Here is a 25067-nt window from a genome sequence, read left to right as displayed (position 1 = left end):
CTAAACCTGTGACAGAAAATACCTCCATTGTTTTCCGTCAGCATGGCACACCCAGTGAGCTTCTCTCAGACTTTGGCGTGAGATGGAGTTACTGGATTTATACTCCATTTGGACACATTTTGTTGGACTATTCAGGCTGTTTGTGTGACTTTGTCATTGTTTCTTTGGTGCATTGCGGAATAACTACTGTCCACTTTTCGTTGAACGGTACACATCAACATTACTCATGGGGTCAAAAGGTCAGGGCATCAACATTAATGGGCACGCAGAGGAGAGAGGGGATGGAGCATCCACTCCCTGCAAACTGTCATTGGCCATAAAAGGTGCAACAGTCTCTTCTTTTTACAACCCCACGGCTGTGACATGAGTAGGATGCAGAGTGAGTTGTGCTCTCTGCTGCAGGATATATGGAAGGGGCTGGGCCGGGATTAGTGTAGTTTTCATTGTGTCTGAACAGACAGATGACCTTTTATCAAGTCCTGTTGACCTCTGTGGTCTGTTGTGCAATTGTGTGGTGTTGAATGGCATGTTTGCATGTTCTTCATAACAATCTCAGTCAGACCTAAATCACGTGTGTGTGTGTGTGTGTGTGTGTGTGTGTATGTGTGTGTGTGTACGTGTGTGTGTGTGTGTGTGTGTGTGTGTGTGTGTGTGTGTGTGTGTGTGTGTGTGTGTGTGTGTGTGTGTGTATGTGTGTGTTTGTGTGTGTAATGCATGTACATGTCACATGTGGATGGTCACAGCCAGCAACGAGTCAGCACTTCATAACCCTTGAAGATGTTGACGATGTTGTGCAATTGTGCCATTGAATGGCGTGTTTGCATGTTCTTTATAACAACTTCAGTCATACTGTCAGTATCACATCTAAAGCTCATGTTTAGTTTTATTATTGCAAGAATGTTATAATGATGTCATGCCACATGTGCACTGAGGTTTATGTGATGTGTAAATAGAATGAACATACTTCCCTGAGAGAGTGTGTCTGAAACGGAACAGGAATTTTCCATTCTCTAGTTTTATTGCCGGTGATGATTGAACATGTTTATAATGCCTATATTTAGGTAATTGGATGAACATAACCATTTTAAATGTATATTGTGTTCTGAAGATATCAAATTATTTTTTAGTTCACTCTTTGTGGATCACCGTTAGCAATGTAAAATGCTTTAGCTCTGCCTTCCTCTGTCTATGTCTCTTTGCATCATAGAAATGATATATAAAAAACTGTTTCTGCACATGAAAGTGATTTTTCTTTGTTTTATACACTGTTCAAGCGTGAAAGGTGTGTGTGTCAATGTGTGTTTATCATGTGGATGGTGACAGCAAGCCTTTTCTTTTCTTCTTTTGCCAGCACTTAATTACCCTTGAAGATCAAATGGCCACAAGCACATAAAAAAACATCTGGACCCCACCCCCCAATAAACAATTAGGATGCTTGCTTTTCAGTCTTTATCTCTCTTTGTTTCTTTGTCTCTTCTGCATGCATGGGATATGGAACCAATGATACTCGACAATCTAAGGGGGGGGGGGGGGGGGGGGGGGGCTGGGGGCAAACACTGCACCATCACTTCTTTTTTTAGACCAAGATTGGTATAATGTTGAGTAATTTCTCTGGATATCCTCACCGATTGAGGATTCACACAGAGGTGTTCAAACCATAGACCGTAAAAGATAGGTTCAAACCCAATGTCAAAATCTATCCTGTTCGAAATCCCTCTCTGTCCATTAGCCTTTGTTGCCACCTAGTGGGAAATGTAGGCTATGGGATGTGTGATATGCAAATATTCATGATGTGAAATAGAAACCATTAAGCAGGCTTATATTATCAACACTGTGCAATGCTGATTTATATAAATATATTACAAAATACAATTACACAACATAGTATATAACAATGGAAGAACAAACTAATCTTTCAAAAAACATACAGGAACGTGTAGGCTACTCGCAAATAGGAACTAATAGTGAGTTTACTGTTTCCCTGGAACAAGTCGGACATTTCTCTTCATTGACATTTCAAAATGGCGGACCAAGATGCGGCGGTGAGAGAATTTGTTGCTGTTACAGATGTGGATGAGGAGAGGGCCAGGTTTTTCTTGGAATCAGCTGGTTGGGATTTACAGGTATGTCAGAGCCACGTCGTTTCTGATGTGGGACAACTGATTTGATAAGAGTGACCGTTTGTCCATTATGCGTGGATTGCTAACATTAGCTTAGCTTCATGATCTTTGCGGCACTTGCATAGCTAACATGGACTAGCTAGCTCCCGTGGCAAATTGTGCAAGTCACTCTGTTTTATCCTAGGCGAAGTGAATATCTTTGGACGAATTGTCAGCCCCATACGTAGAAGATTCTGCCAAGCAAACCCTTTGCCGGTGTATAAATATGCAGATGCTACACGAGTAATCATAGTGGTGACAAAGTTTTGCTCTGTAGTCGTTACCACCTCCATCGTTTTGATTGAGCTAACCGGCAGCCTACGGCTGGTGACCGTAACATTACCCGGCACAGAACCCACAGAACGTACAATTGTCATCCTTTAGAATTGATAGCATAGTTAGCTAACCTGATCCAAGATGCAGTGGGTGGTGTATTTCCCCCTTATAATCACCTTGTGTCTTTGTCACCATCAGAATCAGTGGCATCAACATTATTCATCATTCTCTGAACTATCCAAACCTGTGACTGCGTGAAAGATAGTTAGACGACATTAGCTTGCTAACCGAATGGTCAGTTACTAGCTTACTAACGTCAGACGCTTTCTGAATGTGTATCGTTATGAAATGGGCTTGCTCTACTTCATTATTCCATCTATTCACTGTTGAAAGTTATCGGCAAGTTCGTGCGATGTGTAATCCTGTGATCCTAACCGCTAACGCTAGGTGCAAAAATTAGTAACTCGTTTGACCATTCTCGGGTGATGCTAGCATCTTTTGGCCCACTAAATAGTGAATAAGGTCAGCTAGCTGGCGAGTAACTGACTGTTTGTGCCCATTTTAGCAGTTGTTGGAACAATATGTAGACATTGATGTCGGCTCATTTAGCAAGAATATTTATGACAAACTCACTTCTTTAAACAGCTTGCCCTGGCTAGCTTCTTTGAAGATGGAGCCGAAGATGACATTGTAACCCTGCCTCAACCAGAGAGTGGCTCAGTGTCCAGATCAGCTGGTCCAAGGTAGGCTTTCAGCATCCCCTTTATATATTAGAGCTGCTGTCTTCTATATACACCTACTGCCCCCTGTATGTCTGAAGCCTAAAACTTGGTGCTATGTTTTGGTTTTTGCCCATTCAGTGAACAAAACCGTGTAACATCCTTCAGAGACTTGATGCACGAAGAAGAGGAGGATAGTGACGAAGAAGAAGGCCAGAGGTTAGTTTACCGCGATCTTGCCGCAAATGAAAAGGACTTTTTTTTAAAAGAGAACTTTAACATCCCTTTGGTAATGGATTTTTAGTTAGCTACTTTTAACACAAACTGACAGTGGTCACTATGTAGACCTGCGGTTTCAGCATGTTCTGTTGTCTTTTTTTATGGCTGGTGAAAGCACTGTGCTCATCACTGGAACCATTCCCAGATGAGCAGGCCACTATGCAGTTGGACTGTAATGTAATAGGTGGTCTCAACTCTCCTATCGATCTCCCTATCAGATTCTTTGCAGGTGGATCTGAGCGCAGTGGGCAACAAATCGTGGGTCCGCCCAAGAAGAAGAGCCCTAATGAGGTCGTGGAGGATCTATTCCGCGGGGCTAAGGAGCATGGCGCGGTCCCCGTGGACAAGGCAGGGAAGCCTGGAGAATCCAGCCGTCCAAAGGTAACTCTGGCAAAGGTAAAAGGTATCCTCAATTATACACTTATCCTATGTTCACCCTCATGCTACGGACTGTACCACCCATGGGTTTTGGTGTGCTTGTTAGCATGCCCACCTACCAAGTCCAAGGTTGTGTGTCCGCTGCTGAAATGTGGCTGTGAGAAATGCTCTGGCCTGCAGAAGGCCTCCGAGGGTGAGAATCTCCAGTATTAAAAATGGAATTGAGAATGTTGGATCTTATCAATACCATCTTTGTTAATTTAGCCCTGGGACCTGTTACCACTTTTCGGCAGCACTTGTTGGAACAGCTGGTTGAAGGCTCACTATCAATACAGTTCCATAGTAGCCAGAGGGTATTTACATTTTCTCTCTGAAAGTAACATTTCATATCTAACCAATTAAGTATTCATAGCATTGAATGAATTTAAGTCTTGCTGCTTTCTCCCAGTAGTTATGAAGTTGTTCTTCTCAGTCCTCTAAAAGTTAGGCTGCCGTGGCATCTAATTTCGTTTGAATGCTGCAGTATCGTTGGTGTTAATGTCAGGTTTGCCCAGTTCACTTTCACTGTAAGACCATTTGGTGTTAATGCAAACAACGTTCTTGCTCAAAACTCTACCAACTAACATATTTATTCTCTCAAACAACATTTTTAACCTGTTAGCTGAATCAGGGCCTTGAATAATTGGCCAACCATTCAGTTGGTCAATTTCTCATTTTTAGCAATCATATAATCTATGTAGTGTGTGTGTGTGTGTGTGTTTAAAGGAACACTTCACCGTGTTTTCATATTAAACTATGTTATTCGCCTAATTAAGACGAGTTGATACATACCTCTCATGTTTCAATGCGTGCACTCACTGGCTCTAGCGCGCGGCACAACTTTGATAGCACTTAGCTAGCCCAATGCATTCATTAGGATCCAAACAGAGATGATGTTAGAAGTGACCAAATGCCTCTATGTTTTCCCTATTAAAATGGATAACTATATTGTGTGGCGGAATAATGCTGGGAGCACTTAGACTCTGTGCAGTAATATCCTCACTCCAAAGTGAAACTGAAAGTGCAAGAGTGAGGATATCACTGCGCCACACAATATAGTGTGCCACTGCGCCAGAGCCAGTGAGTGAACGCATTGAAACGTGAGAGGTATGTATCAACTCGTCTTAATTAGGGGAATAACGTAGTTTAATATGAAAAAAAAAACGGTGAAGTGTTCCTTTAATGAATAATCCATCATGGACTTGTTTTTTTTTCTCCTATATATTTTTTTTGCCTAATTCGGCTTTTTAACATGTCTTTGTGGTTCCTCACTGGTGTCCTAAAGATGCAAAGGTTGTCTTGCAGAGCAGTTTTGAAATTGAGTGCATTATGAATTATTTAAAGCCTGTGGGTCTAGCAAAGTTAAGTATAGCGAAGTGCACCTCACCATTGTAACCATTGTCAAGGGTGGCTGCCCACAGGTCTTTTGTGCCTTTGTATCATTTCTGCATTATGCTGAATAGTGGTGATAGCACTGGTTGCTTCTGATAAAGGCATTAGCAAATATAACCGGCGCTGTGTATTTTTTTGCTCATTCATTCATTCATTCATTCATTCATTCATTCATTCATTCATTCATTCATTCATTCGCTCATTCGTTCATTCGCTCATTCATTCATTCATTCATTCATTCATTCATTCGCTCATTCGCTCATTCATTCATTCATTCATTCATTCATTCATTCATTCATTCATTCATTCATTCTCTCTGTGTCGGGCCTAATGATTGATCTTTCTCCCCTGATCTGATTATTCAACTGGCATGTTGGAGTACAGCCAAAGTAAAACTAACAAGAGTGGAATTGCGTGCTGGCATTATAGGTTTGATTTGAGCAATGTGTGGTTCTCATGGCTGTTGGTACCTGATATTTGGTATTGATGCATCTATAGTAATAGCATCGATAGGTGGAGTGTGTGTGTGCGCAGCAAATGGTCATTGATGAGTTTAAGATACTGGTCAGCCATTGTTGGCAGAAAAGGTAGATACAATGTATGACTCCTACAGACTCAAAGGCTTCATGTCTTTGTTCTTATGTTCCTCTGTTTGTCATTTTTCTCAACCCAGGTTTTTGGTGGAGGTGGCTACCGGCTGGGTGCTGCCCCTGAGGAGGAGTCCACCTATGTGGCTGGAGAGAGGAGAGCCTCCAACAGCACACAGGATGTGAGTGACCGCTCATGGGTACACTATAGAATCTCATTGTAAGGGCGCAATCGCTCTAGACTGCAGTGTTGTAGTCAAGTCACTACGGTTCGAGTCTCCAGGGTTCAAGTCCAAGTCATTAAAAAAAAAAGTCTGAGTCGAGTCAAGTCCGAGTCGAGTCACTATTGATTCAAGTCGATTCCTTATTGGTCGAGTCCAAGTTCCGCAGTAAAGTAAGCATAGCCTACATGTTTTTAAACTTACGATATTGCTAAAAAGAAGCTAGCATTTATGACAAGAACAGACCCAAGTCCACAAACAAAAATGTGAACCAGACACCTGCTGGGTCAGGGCTAGGGGGCCGTGATCGCACTCTGGTGCGGTCCAGTTAAATGAACCCAGTGTAAATGCACCCTAACAGGGGAGCTACACCAGACACGTAACTGAAGCGTTCCGTTGGCGACGCGTTGGTTGCAGCTGGTCGCAGCAGTTAACTATCACTGTAGTCAATGGAAGTAGCTACACCAGACAGACACAACAGTGGCGCGTACATTCGAAAAAAATAGACCCATCTTCTAAAATGGATTTTACGCGTCGCGAACGGAACGCTTCAGTTACGCGTCTATTGTACGGTAGCTGATTTTTATTCGTGTCATGCTCTAAGAAAATATCATAATACTCACCTCTCGCCTGTGGCTGTTCTAGGTGCATGTGGTGCTGAAGCTGTGGAAAAGTGGTTTTAGCCTGGATGATGGGGAACTGAGGAACTACAGCGATCCTGGAAATGCCCTTTTCCTGGAGTCCATCCGTAGAGGGTAGGTTTTTGCTCAGGACTATGGGTAGAATGAGTGGACCCCAGCTCTTGCTACTGTTGGACATTCTCTTCTCTTGTTTTCATTCTTATATATATGTATATGTTAATGTCAACCTGTTTGTTTGTTTTTACCAATTGTTATTTGTTTTTTTGTCCCTGCCTCCTGCAGGGAGATTCCTCTGGAGCTGAGGCAACGTGCTCGCGGTGGTCAGGTGAACCTGGACATGGAGGACCACAGGGATGAGGATTTCTCCAAACCAAGGATGGCCTTCAGAGCCTTCACTGGGGAGGGTCAGAAACTGGGCAGGTGAGTGAAGGATTTCATCTGTAATGCTAACTGACCATGATGTTCTTACTGAGACAGTGCATCAGCTGTTCTTTACATTGTATCTATGTAAACAATGATCAGGACAATGATCAGGACAGCTCCTGGATTAATGTGGTTGACGTACTTGCAGTGTAAATTAAAACTGCATTAAACAACATCTTCTTGAGTTTAAAACCGTACCGAGTTGCATTTTGCCTAAGCAGTGTACCTACAATTGCCATCAGACAATAAATGCATTGAGCTGTGTATTGCAGTTATGGTGGGTACCCCTGTTTACCGTAGCACAGGGAAGTGGAGATGAGGATTCTTTAGCGGCAGAGTCTGGTAGAAGTTAGCAAGAGCTGCTGACATCGCTCATAACGGCTCAATTCAGCACAAAGTTGCACAGTATGATAGTATGTCCACAAGGGGGCTGTAGGGTTGAGGCAGACGATTTGTTTCATAGATTCTTTATCTACTTGGTTTAAATTAGGATCCTGCCTTTCTGGCTCTGCCTTAGTTCAGGAATCTCATCATGGGTCTGAAATCTTTGTTACATTTTATAAACAAGGACATTTAAAGTGTTGGAAAAAATATGCTTAAGTAGGGATGGGTCATTGAAAGTGCATGCATTTACATTTTCCTTTAGCAAAGAGAGGAGATCGTATAATTAACCATCACTGTAACAACACATTTGAAAAAAGGTTGTAAGTGTTCATTCATTCAACCCTCTCTCTTTATCATTGTTGTCTTTGAGCTGCTGTAAAGCCCAAGAGTTCTCATTATGAAAATTATCTGTGTTGCAACTGTAATTAACCTTGATTTGTATCTCTCAAACCATGACATGTTGGCTCCTTGATTTCAAGGGAAGTAGGCCTGGAGAGTCCTTTAGACGTCGTTAAATTGTAGGTGTAGGAGGCTAGGAGTCCTCATTTGGTCTCCTTCTACTGCACGCTCTCCACTGCCTAAATTGCGCTCCTTTCTCTCCCATTATAGTGCAACCCCTGAGCTGGTCTCACCCCAGAGGATGATGGGTAGCCCGCAGGAACAGTCCACCAATGAGGCTCAGGCTACCGCCTCCATCTCCCTCGACACCAGCCAACCAGTAACCAGCATCCAGATCAGACTTGCTGATGGTGGCAGGCTAGTGCAGAAGTTCAACCACACTCACAGGTGAGGGCATTAAGCAGTCTGTTTGTCCAGAGGTTATTAGTTGGTGTACAACATAAATGTGCTCATTCTTGTTGTGTAACCATGGCATTTGGTTTACTTCCCACAAGAACCTATGTGTTTAAAATTGTATGCCTCCACGTGAGTTGATGAAAGATTGCTAAATCCAGAATGCAAATGGATCACTTGATCCTTGACAGTGAGTTTGAGCTTCTTGAGTTCAGGCATTTATAGTTATAGGCTCTTGTTGTTTGAGTTATTTGTTATTTTTGTACATGAATTTGCAGTTAAATGTTGATTGTCATTCATAAGCATCATGATGCAAGATCCATTTATTGTTACATCTCTTTGTAGTTGTGGAAGGAGAATGCTATTCCTAGATTTTGGCTCCTCTTTCAGTAATACACAATAATAGGATATCATGTGTAGGTGTTGAAGTTGTGTGCTGTGCGGATGTTGACTTCTGCATGAGTAATGGGCCTGTTACAGTCCTGCGTCTGTGTCCCACACACACGGCGTGTGACGAGAGTTACGTCATCAACGCGGTATGTGGGGGGGTGTGTCGTGTGCCCAACAATTATGGCCACGTGGCAATCACGCACGGCACAAATGCGCAGAAGAGCATGCCACTTCCTTAAGCGACGGTGTTTGTTTGTTTGTTTGTGATCATAATCGTAACCTTCTTCCTGCAATCTGTGTCCCGCTCCTCCAGAGTGTCGGATATCCGTCAGTTTGTGGTGGGTGCACGCCCCGCCATGGCCGCCACAGAGTTTGTCCTCATGACCACCTTCCCCAACAAGGAGCTGACGGATGAAGGGCAGACGTTGAAGGATGCGAACCTGCTGAACGCAGTCATCGTTCAGCGGATAAAGTGACAGTGCCCCCCTTTGTGGCCTCCCCGAATCACAGCATTCTGAGCTCCCCGCCCATAGGGGAATCACTTGGACTTGTGGACTTCTAATGGCTTTTTTTTTTTTATTTTCCTTTAGTGATTTTGTTTTTTCTTCGGTTCGTGGAGGGCATTGAAGAAGATGTTAAGACGGTAATGTTGAGGCAGTGGAGGAGAGGAGAGTGGGGTGCAGAGCTCCTAGTGGTGTTGTGACAGTTGTAGGTTGAAAGGAAAGGGGTGGGGAGTCGACTTGGTTGTGGTGGGTTTGGACGTATTCGGTGAACACACAAATTTTGATTTAATAAAGAGCTTTCTTAAAGAGTTTGATATGTATTTACCTCAATGATTGTTAGTCATCTGATGCCACCTCCCTCCCTTCCACCCCCTTCCCTCCCTCCAGATGTAACCCCCTCACACCCCTTGTCTGTTCCTCCCACACACTGCCCCTTCCCTCCCTCCCACCAATGGCGCATCATCTCCTCTTTTGCCAGTAGCCTTACTTTCAAAATCCCAGTTAAAGAACACTAACCTCCACTATCTCTGTCAGTTGAAGATCGTGATCTCTTAAAAGGAAAAAAAAAAAAAGGGTTGAAATATTTTTTTATAATTTTTTTGTCTTATTTTACCGGAGTGAGGCTTATATTTGCTAAAGCTACCAAAAGGCTGGCTCTTTATATGATGTCACACCATATTGTTAATTCTGTTGCCTAACAACCATTATATTACAATCCTAATTAATGACCTAATGATAGCAACTTGAGTTGTCAAACATAGATGTTACTGTCACAAGAAATCGTGTGGCAGTCATCCTATACTCTATGCAGCGACTCGCAGTAGAACTGGATGCACTGAGTGGGTGTATGGATCTTTGGAAACTTGTGATTAAAATCCTTTGTCTGGTGTTAGAGGAGGCTTGGTTTCTCTTGTTTTTTCTTAACTGATGCATGTTCCTAGGTAGGCAGTGAATACATATCGCTAAGAAATTGTATCAGGAAGGAATTGAAGAAATCCGAAGCATCCTTCCAATGTTATCATTGACTGTATTTCTTCCAACAGTAGCACCAAAAGGGTTATCCCTCTTATGTCATGGCCCACCTGGAAGATTACAATGCTGATGTTAAATGAGGCCAACATACAGCGTCTTTGGTTTCACATGCCCATGCACTAAACCTTGTTTTGTAGTGCTTGTGTTTACTCAGTAGAACTTTGAGGGGGGTGGGGTCTAAGACTTTTTTTACATTTTATTTTGTTTATCCCAGGAAGGTCCCATTGAGATGTAATATCTCTCTTTTGATCGGAATGCATCAGTTGGAAAACTCAAGGATTTATGAACAAAAAACAGCAAGATGGCTCTCTCAGTCTACAGGTGGAATTGGTCCTAATGAGCAGTTGGCCTTCTGGTTATAAAAAGGTTTAGATTGAAGCTATAGGTTTATAGCTGCTGGCATAGAGGGCTCTGATGTTTACTCACTGGTGCTGTGCCATACACCATGGTTCTACAGGTATAGCTTTAGTGTTCTGCAACTGTTGCTTTCTTAGAGAAAATCTACATTTAGGTAGATTTAAAAGAGAAAAAAAGACAATTTAGGTAGATTCATTTATTTAGACAAAAATACAGCATTTGTGATACTTTCTAAATGAGATTTTTCTACAATATTCTAGGGAACTGCAATAAAAGCCTTATTCTTTAAAAAGCCTGACATTTGTGTTCAAAAGCTATTTTTTAAAGCCATTTTTTTCCATGGATATTACAGTTTTTTTACTACCCGAAAAGGCCTGTGTTCGACATGTAACACATGCTTACAGCCCAAGAATACATATCACTACATTTTCATTTTCTGCGATGCCTTGTCATTTTGCAAAATGCCTACTTTTCCCAGCTCCAGTTCCATGAAAAAAAAAAAAAAAAAACGCCACACAGACCAGCATTTGTGTTTAACATTACTAAGAAACTGCCAGCGTTTTCATGATTTTCAACATCAGTTCATTATAAAAGAACAACAGCCTTGTGATGCGGCTCTACTTTTTTTTACGCAAATGAATGTACATAACGCCGCTGAGGAGTAGCAGAGGCACGCACACCCACGCCAATATGAAGCAGTAACCGAAGTGACCCAGGCTCAACTCCCGGGCGTCCTGAAGGATCTCTTTGTTGTGCAGCGTGTAGATGAGGGTTGCAGTGAGCACCGTGAGACCTGAGAGCACAAGAGAGTCACAAGAATGAGGATTCACCCTCGTCATACTGTACTGTAGCATGCCTGCCTGCCCCCAATCATCACCACCGTCCACCCCGAATCCCCTAGGAAATTCACCGTCAAGACATTTTGGTTAAGTCAGTCACTGCGGTGGTGTTGTGCTGTGCGTAAGCCCCTCAGGGGACCATTACCAGAGAAGACTTGGCAGAGGCCGGTGACGTAGAAAAGCCCCCCTTTCGACATGGTGAAGAGCTGCCCGAGGAAAATGAGGAAAGACACCGACGAGAAGACCACAGAGAGGACCATTAGGACTTGGACTGCCTGAAGCCAGTCTGAACAAAAGGCGGGGAGGCAAGTAGGGTTATTAGTCTTGTCAATCCAGAGAGTCTGCTTCAGGGCACAGTCAAGTTTTGTTGTCATGCTCCCTCCAGACTCACAACAATGACATAAGTGTATTTTTTCTTGGCCCTGATACAAAGACACATGCACATGATGAACACACATGTGAACAATCCACTTCCTCAGTAATAATATGACCCTGACCAGCATGTGCTGATATCAAACTGAATTACAGTGAAAATCGCTGAAGATCATGATAGTGTGGAAGGAAAAGCGACACCACAAGCTATTATTTAACACCCACTATTTAAGTGCAAGATGGGAATTGTAAATAAATGCAAAAGTGTTTATGTATGCAACCATGTATATACCATTCTCTCTTGATGAGGCGCAGAGCCAGACCTCTTTGTCGTTGTCGAATTTACAGCTATACCAGAGGTCTGCGCTGTCCCGTTCCCCCCAAACCCACCAGGACTGAATGAGAGAGTGCAACAAGGAATACAAGGTAAATTCAAGAAAAGTTAATTGTCCACAACATCACATGTACCTGGAAAGATCAACACTTCTGTTTCATTTCCAGGGTGCTTTTAACGTCACTTATGTTTTCAAGTTACTCATTTCTGCCCATTTTCCACCCAGTGACATAAATGGTGCCAGTAATGGCACTGAGGTTAATGCACTCATGAAGCAAGCAGTGGTGATTTGTCCAATTTGAAGCTGTCCTCTCAAGTAACTTCAACACATAAGGGCAGAAGTGACACTAGTCTAGCTTACCTTTTCCATAGTAGCAATGAAGAGGACGCCAAGCGTGATGAGATGAAGCAGCGTCACAAACATCAGCAGGTATGCCATTTTGGGTTGAGGACCAGACCTACACACACACACACGCACACACACACACACACACACACACACACACACACACACACACACACATTGTAACATGTTTTCCTAAATAGTTATGGCACAATTAGGCTATATCATTTTACATTATATAGATAAAGAAAATGAAAAGAGTGAGTGATTAGTCAATTGTAAAAAAAGGAGATTTACACACTCCTTAAGGACTGACCTAGTCTTTAACTCAAGATCAACCTCATGCCTCATGAACTCACAAAGCCTTGGAGGAAAGAGTTAAAATGAAATTATTTGGTAATTACGTACAGTATGACTTCAATAATCCACTGCCCTGACAGAAAAATAGTGACTGCATTGTTTGTATTTGAGAAAAACAGTTTGGGTTTTGTACAGCTAGGTCTGAGATGCACATCTCCTTTGTTTATTTCATTAGGTCATGAGCATCCTCATCAATTGAAATCACGGAATGACACTCAACAGTTCCGGTCAATGACCAGCAATGCAACACAAAAAAAAAGAGAGAATACTACTTGAAGACAGAAATTATTTTACTAAAGATTGAGTTTGCCAATTTATATTTCCATGCTGTGTAAGTACCGTCATATTGTTTTTCTTAAGTTTAGAGTTATTGACTTTACAGCAGCATAAAGTTTATACATGTAGACACTGAGTTGTCTAACAGTGTGTGGCTAGTTATGAGTCTTTTTCTTTTGAGTTAGTCCTTTATGTCACAAAGTCAAAACAAAGCCATGATCAGCTATTCTTAATATGAATACATTGATTACATGATGACATTGAACTTAAAAATAAGTCATATAATAAGTTTTCTTTTGTTCAGTCATACTGTTACTTACTTGCGATGCTGCTGGTCTGTTGTGTACAAATCCTGACCGCGGTGCCACAGCTTCTTTACTAGAATGCTCTACTCCTTCTCCTGCTTTTGCCACTCCCCTTGTATTCCCCGCAAGTACTCTATTTCCAAGCATCCAGTGGAAGGTGGGGAGGAATGCTGGACGTTTTTTAAGGAAAGTCTGAGGAAAATCTAAACCTCCATTTCCTGTTCGTGGGACTAAGCGCCCATTGCTCTCTCTAGCACACTCCCTCTGCTCTGATCTCAGCACCACTTCAAATTTAGTCAAACTAGACCCACCCAAGAGACTGAGGTCCAGCACATGGAGCTGTACTCCATTGCACTCTCACAGTAAAACATGATACTTTTAACCCGCTCTTCCTCATGACATACAGTACCGACAACCCTCTGAGATGGTGGATCCACTAAAAAAATCAATCATAGATTGTAAGAAGATGTGGATTGAGAGAAATTGTGATACAAACCTTCCATCTTCGAATCCGCCCAAAACAACACAAACATCAACGTCAATTGAGTGAAAATTGGGGGAAATTACAGGATATAGGCGCAGAGGAGGACGAAGGCAGAGATTTCCCACTGGCACAAGTTACGAGAAGAGTCAGATGATCCTGATAGATTAGATAATTAGATTGGAGGAAACAGACAACACTACACTTACACATAAGAGGATAGTCTGTCCAACAATATCTTAATTTCATTTTTAGTTATAAGGGTGGGGAAGTAGAAATAGTATAGGGGGCATACAGTATATTTCCAAATTTCTGCACATGCATTTACACTTTTAATTTTGAATAATACATTTTTAATTTCCTCAAGTTTAGTAGCCTAATATTACTTTTGAAGGACCAGATCAACTATATTATTCCCTTTCACATGCACGGTGTATTCTTCAGGAGACAGATATCAAAACAAAAACGTGAAGAGAAAGAGACTGTGTGTGTGTGTGTGTGTGTGTTTGTGTGTGTGTGTGTGTGTGTGTGTGTGTGTGTGTGTGTGTGTGTGTGTGTGTGTGTGTGTGTGTGTGTGTGTATGTGTGTGTGTGTGTGTGTGTGTGTGTGTGTGTGAGAGAGAGAGAGAGAGAGAGAGAGAGAGAGAGTACAGTGACTGATATGAAACATAGAAAACTACTACAGCTACTGAGAGAGGCTGACTAAGACACACATGGTAGAAACAGAATTTCCCTTTTTAAGTGAAAACAGCCAACAAAAACACATGTATTACTTCCTAATTAAGTTAAGAAACACTTGAGGACAATTAGCCTAATCCTTGAGCCAGAGGAGATATGTCCAAAATGAAAAACAAGAAAATAATATTTTTTAACCTGACTTTAGTGTGAAGGTTTCTGTACTTGAAGCATATGCATATATAACTGTTGTGTATTTCAGCAGCATAATAGCTCGCTTACATAGGCCTACTTTCAGAAAAAATGCAATAGGCTACAAAAAAATAAAATAAAAAAACTTATAGGCTACTGTAAATAATCAGCTGTGGATTTTTGTGGGGACATCTATTAGTTAGTCCCTGCATATACATAATACACATAAACGTATTAATGATACACGAACAATTTCAAATACATCATGTGTTAGGCTATCAGACTGTTTTCTGTGATAGACAGTAGCCCGAAGTACTGGACAGCACCATTGTTCAAAGGGCTGTGAATCCCCCCCATCCAACTTGTCGAAATGGTTTGTTCCGTTGCCAAGGATCCTTCTCCAAACCACTTGATGGACACTTCAGAAAAAGACAAGGCAAAGAAGTCCCTAGCCTACATACCATGCTAATGTAGCACCAGCTGTTGAGTGGGAATCAACCGAAGTAGTCACATTTGTGCATGCAAACTTCGAGGAAACAAGCGAAGTTTAGGCTTTACAATTGTTAACTACCAGCACAGTATCTACGCCCTTCACTGCCTGTTGTGGGTATACCATATCGTTAGTTGTGTTAGCTGGGGTGCATGTTGGTGATGTAGATAGCAAGTTGTCGTTAGCCTGCTAGCCAGACTGGCAGATGTCTGGCTAAATGGTGTATTTTGTGTCTTGGCGTTTGTTAACAAGATAGCTCTAACTAACCATTGTCATGGCTGTCAATATAAAACACAGCTTGGAATATTATTTTAAACACCAGCAGGCGTAAATGAGATGGTTGCTTGTTAGCTACCCTGGTATCTTATGGCTAGTGGGATTACTATGACGCCCTTAAGATAGTAACGTTAGTTAGTGAACAATCAGCAAAAAGTTATTTTTCTTCTTCCAAGTTGCCCCGCGGATTGTTAACTTCTAAACTGATATGTATCTCGCTGGAAACTGTTCCAAAAACATGTGTACTTGCATGATTTAGCCATGTGTGGTGACATGTTCAACTGAATCATTTTTGCCTGTTTCCAACAAGGGCACCTATCCTACTACGTTAGTTGATAGACCTGTCAGTTGTGCCTTTCAGAATTGTTTGGAGATATGGTCTTGGCATGGTTTTTAGTTATCGAGTCACTTAGTTGAGCCTGTAGCCTCGAGACATTTGTTTATCGTCTGATCCACTCTACTGCACTTGTGTGGTGCAAACTGTGGCTTTACTATGGGGATCAGATATCCGTTCATAAGTTCTGCTGCACTTCAAAGCGAGCCTAGCTTTGATCCACTCGCCTGGGTTACCAAGACATTCAACCAAAGAACAGTGTGGAATGATGTAATTATTTGGAACTTCAGCCTTTGCCGTTAAGAGGATCTGAACATGGAGGTAATGTTACAATTTGTGTAATTGTTACAAAGTGTGTGTTACATTGTAAATGCTGACTTTCTATCTACATTTTGTTATTATCCAATGGCATTTAATTTAATGGAATCAGCCAAGCTGCAAGTGGTGACACATTATGTCAGTCTTATCATTTTGAACTAAACGTCAAGCATTAGATGGTGACATGAGTCAACTTGCCTGTTTGGGAAGAGGTCTCAAGTTACTCACAGGATTACAGTATGCCCATTGTCTCATAATGCCCCTTTTTTCAGCCGAGGTGAGAACCAAAGCTACCTTTTATTAATGCCCTCCCCTGTCAGTGTCACATTAAAATGATAAGGTTTAGAAATGGCCCATGTTTCTGTGGCCCCACAGGGGGAAACGGAGGTTGTGGAGGAGATAGCCTCTCGCCTACAGCAGGATGGTGTATCTTCTGACGCCTCCCCCGAACAGAGGCTGTGCCACTTGTGGCAGGTGCTAGTGAGGAGTGAGGGGGAGCTGAAGACCCTACGCACACAGCAGGCCACTGAGATGAAGGAGGTAAGAGAACTGGCCCTCTGACTGCATTGGTGTGTGTGTGTGTGTCTGTGTGTGTCTGTGTGTGTCTGTGTGTGTCTGTGTCTGTATGCGTGTGTATCTATTAGAGTGGGGACCACTCCCTTCTCTAAAGAATGACTAATGAGAAGCCTCTGCAAGCTGGCTGTCACGGGATAAGTGTCTCTGGAAATACAATCCAGTCTTCCCATCTTAAGCCATACACTCTGATGAGTTTCTAGTAAATGTATACAGCTATGTTATTGTTTGCCCATGTGCGAATTAAAAGTAAGAATTAACAGATAATGTTGCCATTATCCACACATGTAAGATAGACATGCTATTTACCTTGGAATATGGATGCAAAGAAGCTGCTATCATATCTCTGTGTGTGCATGTTTAATTGCTTGTCCTCACCAGAGTGTGTGTGTGTGTGTTTTACATTTTCAGGTGGAGAATTATGTCGAGCACATCCGCAACTTGCTGGAGGAGCGTGAGTCCCTTACAGCGGAGTATGAACGTGAGAACGACCAGCTCCGCGCTGAGCTTGCCCAGATGAAGCACCAGCTAGGTGAGCCTGGATGGAGAGATGGGCACCCACTTCTCTGTTTGCCTTTACAGTATCATGTGTTTCTCCTAAACCATCCACAGACTCTGAGCCTAAAGTGGACCCACTTTGCTATTCCACTTTAATTTAGATGTTCCTGTTTGTCTGAAACCGTCTGCAGACTGTCAGCTTGAAGCGATCCCACGTTGCATTAGATGTATTTAGACACCTGTGTGACTATGTGTTTTTTTAAAACATGCTTTTTCTGGAACCATCCGCAGACTCCCAGCGCAAAGAGGTGGTGGAGATGCTGGAGCAGGAGGGCCTGGCGGAGATCAGCCAGAGCAGCTCCAGCGAGCAGGTGGCCTACATGCTGGTGGAGAGAGCCACGCTCCTGGAGCGCCTGGAGGCTGCCGAGAGGAAGCTGGACACCCAGACCCTCACGGACAACCTCAGGGAGGTCCATCTACAGGTAAAGCAGAAAGAGCCCTCCCTGTCTTGTACAGTAATTTCATGTGTATTAGCCGCATTGTGTGTAAGCCGCAGGACAGTGTTTTATGCCAGTTAAAAGAAACAAAAACATATTAACACCATATTAACTGTCCCCTTGTATTAAACTAGCTGAAGAAATTGTGCAAAATCAATGTATAAGCCGCGGCCAATAGTCGGGAAATTACGGTAGTAGTGCCTCTCCGTAAACCAAAGGGGTTTCAACTTGGAGCCCACGGCCCACTGGTGGTCTGAGAAGGTATTGCTGGTGGTCCCTGACTGCATTTATGATGTGGTTTCAAAGTGGAGGTCACTATTTTTTATTCAGTGGTAGTCCTCAGGAATCAGGATGCTTTCTGAGTCAGAATGGTAGGTCCTGGCTCATAACGAGTTGAAACCCTGCTTTCAATGCATCATCATATATTTTTCTACGTAACTCCTTTTGATTATCTTGTTTTTATTGTTGTTTTTTGTAGTATTTATTGTTTGCAGTATTTATTGTTTGCTCCAATGGCCCATATTGCATTGTAGCTTTAATGTTTACATGTTTTGCATTTTGGAACTGAGTTGTAGTTCTATGTCACGGTCCGATCGGGGCATCATTTGAATGCAGAAGTGGGTCTGTCTCCTCGCAAAGTGGAGTTCGCTCGGCAATAGCAGGATCATAGTAAGCAGTAAAATTGAAGTCATCATGCAAACTAGCTCTGTCATACCTCATGTGGACACAGCAGGCCTGTCAGCTGGCATTGAAGCAGCCAGCAGAAAATGAAAGGGTCAGATGGATCTCTGTAGATCTGCACTGGTGCAACTCCCATTTGCGCACTTGGCAATAGTCGTGCCATCACTGGCTCAGTTCCAAGGATGCACAGGTGCATAGAGCCCTCACTCTGCTGTAAGTCACTTATGAAGCCTGCACTAATTGGCTCTAGAGTTATATTTATCTAGAAAATGTGTTTAAAACCAGCCAAACAAACAAACTGTGTGATCAAAGTGATACCAGCCAAATCATACTATTTACAATTTGTTATGCTAAATATATTTGTAAGTGACTATGAGGAGTGAAATAAGTAAAAATAGAATATTGCAATATTTCACTGAACATTTGAAATCAGAATGTAAGCATACCCTAGGTGAGTTCTACCAAGCTCACCGAATGAGCTGACCGAATTTGATGTCATTTTAGAAAGCCAACCCCAGTATCAACTATACCTGTGCATTGTTGATGTAGGAATTCTCCTTTTTGTCAATGTGGCATGTTGGTGTCCGCGGCATGTTGGCTACGCATTTAACGCTAAGGGAGTACCCAATTTGTCTCTTGTCTCAAACCCCTTGTCCTATCTGCAATAACATCATTACATAGTGCAATGCAGGCGTTCCAGACACACCAGTATATATATTTGAATAAAGAAAATGTTACCCATGTATAGCCTTGAATTAACCACAGGGTAGCAGAGAGTTAAGAAAATGAATGTATAACTATAGTTCAAATTCAGGAAATTATGGTGATGACACGGAATTTGCGATGGGACATGGGACAAGATAGCATGAGACGACACAAAGGTCAAATGGCCTGAAATGCCAGGGAGACCTGATTGAGTTCAAATTGGATTTAAAGGTGGGGAGGGAATCTAAGGATCAGGACCATAAACACATTCTGTTAATCAACTACTATAAACATAGAGGAAAGAATTTGTGTAGTCACAGCACAGAGATTCTTCTGAAGCGGAGAAATGAGTATCAGCGTCAGAAGGGTGTCGCTCATTATCAGACATTTACCAGTTATTTTGTGGAAACAACAGATGGTTTTACCTGGTCATATAGTTTGCCATTGTGTCATTGTAAGGTCACACATTGCAGTTATTCACAGAAGACTGCACTTTGACAACTTTGAATATGAAAATCTTAATGCAAATGTTGATATAAATCCTGCCTTATCCCCATCTGGCCACCAGGAGGAGCTAGATCGCATCCGACACTCCATGGGGGAGGACATGAGGCAGCAGCAGCAAGATAGCGTCCAGTGTGCTAAAGAGGGCATGGATAAGGTGAGGCCATCACTCTCTCTATGGCTCTGGCCTTTCAATGCCTCCCACTCTCTCTGTTGTTCCTCTCCAATACCTCCATCATCAAGTCCTTGACTTTGAATCACAGGTTTAGGCTAGTTCAATAGAGTGACACTTTGTGTAGTGAGTTGTGAGCAGATTCATAATAAAAACACGAAGTGTTGTACATGCGTTAGGGATGTAACAATACACCACGAATCGGCTACAATTCCATACAAATGTGTGAAGAGCGGTTGTTGGTTGGTTGACATAGACATCCCGATGATTGGCAACAATAGTAAAACAATGCGCTGGATAATACGCATGGGACTGGAACACTTGGCTGATGTTCGGATCTTGTGGTCTCTTGTGTTAATAATATAAATTAAGGAATATTTTTTCGATCATAATTTGTCTGTAGGTTATTCTAAAAAAGAATAAGAAAATATTGTGAACTTAAAATCGTGAATCGTACCCAATGGTGAGTCGAGTGTATCATACGTAGATGTCCTAGTTATGTGTATTCTTGATTTACCTCTTAAGGAACAACAGTCACAAGGTCACAGCCCCTGGAGGAAGCTGTTTGGAGTGCGCAAGGCGACACAGAGGGCACACATTCGTGCCAGTGTATGTCCTGGTTCTGCAAATTAATTCACCCTTACAGCACCATGATTATATAACAGCTGGTCCTCCTGAGGGTTAATGCTCAGCATGTCCTTACTAACCTTGGGTCTCATTTAACATTGTTTAATGATTGCTCCGTGTGTATAGCAATGACGCTGTGTTTCACTTATAACAAATGCAGACTTCAACAAAAACAATGCAGCAATTTCCTGACTATGTTAATGTGTAATTCTGGAGTACTTTGAACCAACTCAGACTCTTTTTCACCATGACAATCGTCATGAGTCGAAACCCCCCTCGAGTGTTCGATCACGTGGATCGAAGGAGTACTTAGGAGTTTGACTGGCCTTATGGTTATGGTCGTGCTATTTGGCAGACGCCTTTGTCCAAAGCGACAGGATTTAGCACTTACTGTACAGTAAACGTATCCAAACCACCATTTCTTAACTGCTAATAAGGCTCAAAATAGCATCAAACTTAATTTACCTCTTGAGGGGGTGTTCGACTCATTGTCATGGTGAAAAAGACCCTGAGTTCAAATTACTCCAGTTATGCACTTCAATATGTTGATCTTTTTCAACTTTCTGTAACCTCGTGGTTGATACTCAGTTGGAAACTTGAGACAGCTCTGTGTGTTTCTCATGGATTGTGCTTCTCATGGATTGTGCTTTGTGATGGGAGCTTCTCTATGATGTTAAGCTGAGCTCCAGAAGAATGCAAGTGTATGCCATTCACACAGCCTGTCTCATATTGCACCGCTTAATGATCTGATATTTAATTGTCTCACCTTCTGTTTGTGTTGACTACGGCCCTGGGTATTTGCACGTTGCACAGCTATGAGGTGGATGCATGTTGGATCACCAGTACTTAACAGCATGACTTTAACATAGTGGAATCATGCCAGATGGGTGATGTATTAACATTACATTTATCCCAGGTCCAGAGTGAGGAGTTGCTGAAGCAGAGGGAAGAGCAGCAGAGACTGGAGAGGGATCTGGAGGAAGCTTCCAGACGCCTCACCATGGCACACAAGGAGATCCGCCATCTCACCGACGACCTGGACTCTTTACGGAAAAACGAGGGCTACTGCGGTAGGAGCTGGAGTAGTGTTTATCCCTTTATTAAAGGAACACTATGCAGGTTTAGGTATTTTTGGAGACTGCAGAGCTTCCCCTAGAGTCGCGATATGTTTCTATCTTATTCTGCTGTTGTAAATAGCAAACTTCTCGTGCCTTATTCCCCCTGTACACAATGAAAATGCTTTTATTGTGGAGGTGAAGGATTAACAACAGACAATATATGCTAAACAAGGTAATGTTTCACAATTCTCGCAAGATTCGTCAGGCAGCCATTCTTGAAGTTGCATGAACGATTCGCTTGTTACAAGTTTGTTTACCATCAAATTGGCTACGTGAAGGTGATAATCTTGCATAGTGTACCTTTAAGCTGGAACATTGATACAAACAAGAAAAGCCCCAAACTGTGTGTGTGTGTTAAAATGTGTTGTGTGATTGGTTATTAGCGATGCACCTGCCTGCATACACTACATACACACCAAAAATATGTCCCCGCCTACAGACACTGCTTACTGTTTACAATCTGCTCCTCACTGGTGTCCACTATATGAATAGAACTATTCAAATACAAAACTGTGGGTAATGCATTTAGCAATACTGTTGTCAGCCTTTGTGGAGTAAAAAGGACCAGGATATAAATTCAGCCACTCAGATAGCCTGAGTGTGAGACTTGATATTTGTAGGGACTGAGCTGCAAAGGACTGGACAGGAAATGGAGCAGCTGAAGCAGGAAGTAGAGAAGCTGAAGCAGTGTGGTGAGAATTTACAAACTCACTTCGCTGAAGGTTCCCAGTGAACATCCCCTGTGACCCATCCACTTACATAGGCCTATTGCATTAGCTAGTTTTAGATGATTCAGATGTCTTCCCAGCTTTGTCAAGTCAAGTCAAGTCACATTTATATATAGCACACTTGAATGTAATTGACCCAAGGTGCTCACAGAAATAAAATATGTATAGTAATAAAAACTAAAATATAAATTACAAAAAAAATATATGTCATATATTCATATTTCGGTAGCTGTCCTGTTAGTGCTTACAAAGATTTCGGTGTATCAAGTTATCAAGTTGTCAATGCATGAATCATGGTATCAAACATTAAGAAATGTTTGATTATTAAGAAATGACTGTTGGAACAAAGAGACAGAAACACCTTTAGGCTCTGCAGCACAGGCTATTGTGAAATGTGCACACCAGCCTTAAACATGGGACAATATATAAGATAGAAAGAGAATCTTGATTTTAGTGTCTGCTGCAAGGTATCAGGACGAGGACAAGTTCTTTTATAGGAGATGAAAGACATCAGTATGTTTATCACATGTCATTTGAACAGTAATTTGCTGATAAAGATTTGCTGATGACTGATAAGATATTCTGAAAGGTCATTGCCCTTGCCAAAAGAAGAAGTTATAATAGCATGTTGCAGGTGGAATTGAATATTGAGACTCTCCCTCACAGTGTATGTTTGTTGCCTATCTCTTTTCTATCAAGTTTGTTGCCTATCTCTTGCTTTTGGAGAAGTAACGGCACGTTTTCAATATATTGCAGATACGGCGGAGCTGCACAGGACCAAAGAGCAAAATGAAAGGCTGAATGAGGAGATCCGAGCACTCAGGACGCGTGTCCGCTGCCTGGACAGTGAACGGAAAGGCCTTCTGGAGATGGTGAAAACATATGACAAATTGTACTCCACTGCTATTGTGCACATCCAAGCATAGCATTATTTTTTACCAGCAGATGAGAATCCAAATCCCTTCAGCTAATGAACTTGTGTTCCTTAATCAGTGATATCGTCACTGCTTCTGGTCATTGTCAGTTATGTTATTTCATGAGGGTCACATTCAAGCATATATGATCACTTAAGGGCCGTTCACACCAAGAACGGTAACTGTAACTATAACCATAATTATAACCATAACGATAACTAGCATTACACACGGACCAACGATAAAAAAGTCTCTTATCATGTTAATGAATGTGATGGCTAAAATATAATGGGTTCTGACCTCTGACTGGCTGTCAACTTTTTATTGTTCTCAAAATCCCCAACGATATTGTTATTCATGTCGATATTGTTACAGTTTATGTGTAAACGCCGTCATTCATATTAACGAGAACAATATGTGTTTATAGTTATCGTTATAATTATCGTTCTTGGTGTGAACAGCCCTTTAGTCTTGCCACTCATTACGTTTCATCTCTCATAGATTGAAGCGTCAAAGGCAACTTCAACAAGTCATGAACCCAAAGTCTCAGCAGGTCACTCTCCCCTGCATCTTGGACAGGTCAAATCTCAAAATCTCTGAAAATCTTAAAATTATTAATATCCCTCAATATCCTCAATGATATTGTGTATTACTTTTAGTACTGACCGCATTCTGTGGCCTGGTATGCTTTGCCTTACCTGCCTTGTGATTTTCCCAATAGGGCCGTGATGCAAATCGATTGAATGGTTCCATGGCAGAAGCTGAAGACCAGGAAGTTCATAAAAGGTATCACAGACCTTTTGTTTCATCCATTGTGAATGCTTAGCCATGCATAGACTAAAGTAGTTCGTAGACGAAAAGGAAATAGATCAACCATTCAAAAATGGTTAAATAACTGTACAAATGCATGGGTGTGCTGGGCCATTTAAGATTTGAAAATAGATTATTGTAGCACTACAAAGTATTCAAATTTACCTGGCCCACCATAGCTGCATTGTTTCCCTTTAACTGATGTGACTTTCTCATGCCTAATATGACTGCATGTATCGCGTTTGTGCGAAAGGAAAATAGACTGTATTTGCATTGGCTATATGGGCTACCTTATGCTAACCCCTCACAGAGATCAACGATGGCTATGAAGGAATAGCAAGGACATTCTAATAGGATTCCTAGAAAGAGAAATGCATCTCAGTTGAAACGATCTGGCCAGCTGCTCAAGTAGGATTCCAAAGTGTATGCAATGTCAAATGCAGAGAAAAATCTTTGTTTGAAGCTCCGCTCCACACCTTGAAAGCCTATAGCTTGGAAATTGGTCACTGTGTGTGCCTCTCAACATCTCTCCTCGATCCTCGATGCTTGAGAGGCGTTCCCACTGATCTATAACTAAAACTGGATAGACTATCCCATTGTTTCCGCCCGATCATTCTTCATGTAGATCAGTGAGGATGGAGGCCCAATGAAGAAGGGAGGATGTATAAAAGCCGAATGAGAGGCACCCTGTGTGTGCCAGCATACGTGCCATTGGGTTCTCGACGCCTAATCCCAATCCCGTCTAATCTAATCTGGATGGGGGGGGCGGTGCCTGTGGCAGGTGTCGGCGGGAGTCGGAGGACCAGGAGTGCCGTCTGCGGGAGGCGCAGCGGCGGCTGCAGAAGCTGCAGGGGGAGCACGAGGAGCTGGTGGAGAGGAACGAGGAGCTGGAGGCCCTCCTCGGGGAGGAGCAGAACGCCAGCAAGGAGGAGCGCGAGCGGCACGAGGGCGAGGTGGAGGGCCTCAGGAGGAAGGTGAGGACGACGAGGAAACACTAGATAGGGTCACACTAGACTACTAGACAGGACTAGATTACCACTAGAGTACCACTGAAATTAGTTGGAAAGGAACATT

General features: G+C 42.3%; 3 protein-coding genes across 5 annotated transcripts in view; 2 read left to right on the top strand and 1 right to left on the bottom strand.

The window, feature by feature from the left end:
• The first annotated feature begins 1973 nt into the window (after positions 1-1973).
• nsfl1c (NSFL1 (p97) cofactor (p47)) lies at positions 1974-10080 on the top strand. 2 transcript variants are annotated; one of them, XM_062540583.1, is made up of 9 exons: positions 1974-2123; positions 3081-3178; positions 3296-3373; positions 3652-3814; positions 5916-6011; positions 6696-6805; positions 6974-7111; positions 8108-8284; positions 8994-10080. In XM_062540583.1, exons 1-9 carry the CDS (start codon positions 2022-2024, stop codon positions 9154-9156), a joined length of 1125 nt encoding a protein of 374 aa, XP_062396567.1. In that variant the 5' UTR covers positions 1974-2021; the 3' UTR covers positions 9157-10080. The 2 variants fall into 2 exon arrangements, with proteins under 2 accessions (XP_062396567.1, XP_062396566.1); XM_062540582.1 differs by having other exon boundaries at positions 3652-3829.
• A 679-nt stretch (positions 10081-10759) lies between these two features.
• emp3b (epithelial membrane protein 3b (MAM blood group)) lies at positions 10760-13620 on the bottom strand. 2 transcript variants are annotated; one of them, XM_062540584.1, is made up of 6 exons: positions 13417-13620; positions 12777-12824; positions 12479-12575; positions 12076-12178; positions 11557-11697; positions 10760-11365 (listed from the first exon to the last, which is right to left on the bottom strand). In XM_062540584.1, exons 2-6 carry the CDS (start codon positions 12809-12811, stop codon positions 11190-11192), a joined length of 552 nt encoding a protein of 183 aa, XP_062396568.1. In that variant the 5' UTR covers positions 12812-12824; positions 13417-13620; the 3' UTR covers positions 10760-11189. The 2 variants fall into 2 exon arrangements, with proteins under 2 accessions (XP_062396568.1, XP_062396569.1); XM_062540585.1 differs by lacking the exon at positions 12777-12824 and having other exon boundaries at positions 13417-13619.
• Positions 13621-15415: 1795 nt separating this feature from the next.
• The window catches only part of ccdc30 (coiled-coil domain containing 30), a 28522-nt gene continuing 18870 nt past the window's right edge, over positions 15416-25067 (top strand). The window contains exons 1-11 of the mRNA XM_062540192.1: positions 15416-16169; positions 16542-16706; positions 17151-17271; positions 17529-17719; positions 19689-19781; positions 20322-20405; positions 21340-21493; positions 23026-23141; positions 23685-23762; positions 23905-23969; positions 24775-24967. Coding sequence (XP_062396176.1) covers positions 16164-16169; positions 16542-16706; positions 17151-17271; positions 17529-17719; positions 19689-19781; positions 20322-20405; positions 21340-21493; positions 23026-23141; positions 23685-23762; positions 23905-23969; positions 24775-24967 — 1266 coding nt within the window. The 5' untranslated portion in view covers positions 15416-16163. The remainder of the gene's footprint in view (positions 16170-16541; positions 16707-17150; positions 17272-17528; positions 17720-19688; positions 19782-20321; positions 20406-21339; positions 21494-23025; positions 23142-23684; positions 23763-23904; positions 23970-24774; positions 24968-25067) is intronic.

The sequence above is a fragment of the Sardina pilchardus genome, chromosome 7 (genome assembly GCF_963854185.1).
Source record: "Sardina pilchardus chromosome 7, fSarPil1.1, whole genome shotgun sequence".
NCBI classification, from domain to species: Eukaryota; Metazoa; Chordata; class Actinopteri; order Clupeiformes; family Clupeidae; genus Sardina; species Sardina pilchardus.
This window is presented reverse-complemented; position numbering and strand designations above follow the sequence as displayed.

Bases quoted from the DNA above. Each gene is read 5' to 3' on its own strand.
- nsfl1c (XM_062540582.1), top strand. From the start codon at position 2,022: ATGGCGGACCAAGATGCGGCGGTGAGAGAATTTGTTGCTGTTACAGAT. The intron at 3,179-3,295 runs GTAGGCTTTCAG...TTGCCCATTCAG, and splicing joins TCCAGATCAGCTGGTCCAAG to TGAACAAAACCGTGTAACAT. The intron at 6,806-6,973 runs GTAGGTTTTTGC...TGCCTCCTGCAG, and splicing joins CTGGAGTCCATCCGTAGAGG to GGAGATTCCTCTGGAGCTGA.
- emp3b (XM_062540584.1), bottom strand. From the start codon at position 12,811: ATGAGGCATGAGGTTGATCTTGAGTTAAAGACTAG. The intron at 12,576-12,776 runs GTCAGTCCTTAA...GTGTGTGTGTAG, and splicing joins GATCTTGAGTTAAAGACTAG to GTCTGGTCCTCAACCCAAAA. The intron at 11,366-11,556 runs GTAATGGTCCCC...TTGTGCTCTCAG, and splicing joins CCTCTGCCAAGTCTTCTCTG to GTCTCACGGTGCTCACTGCA.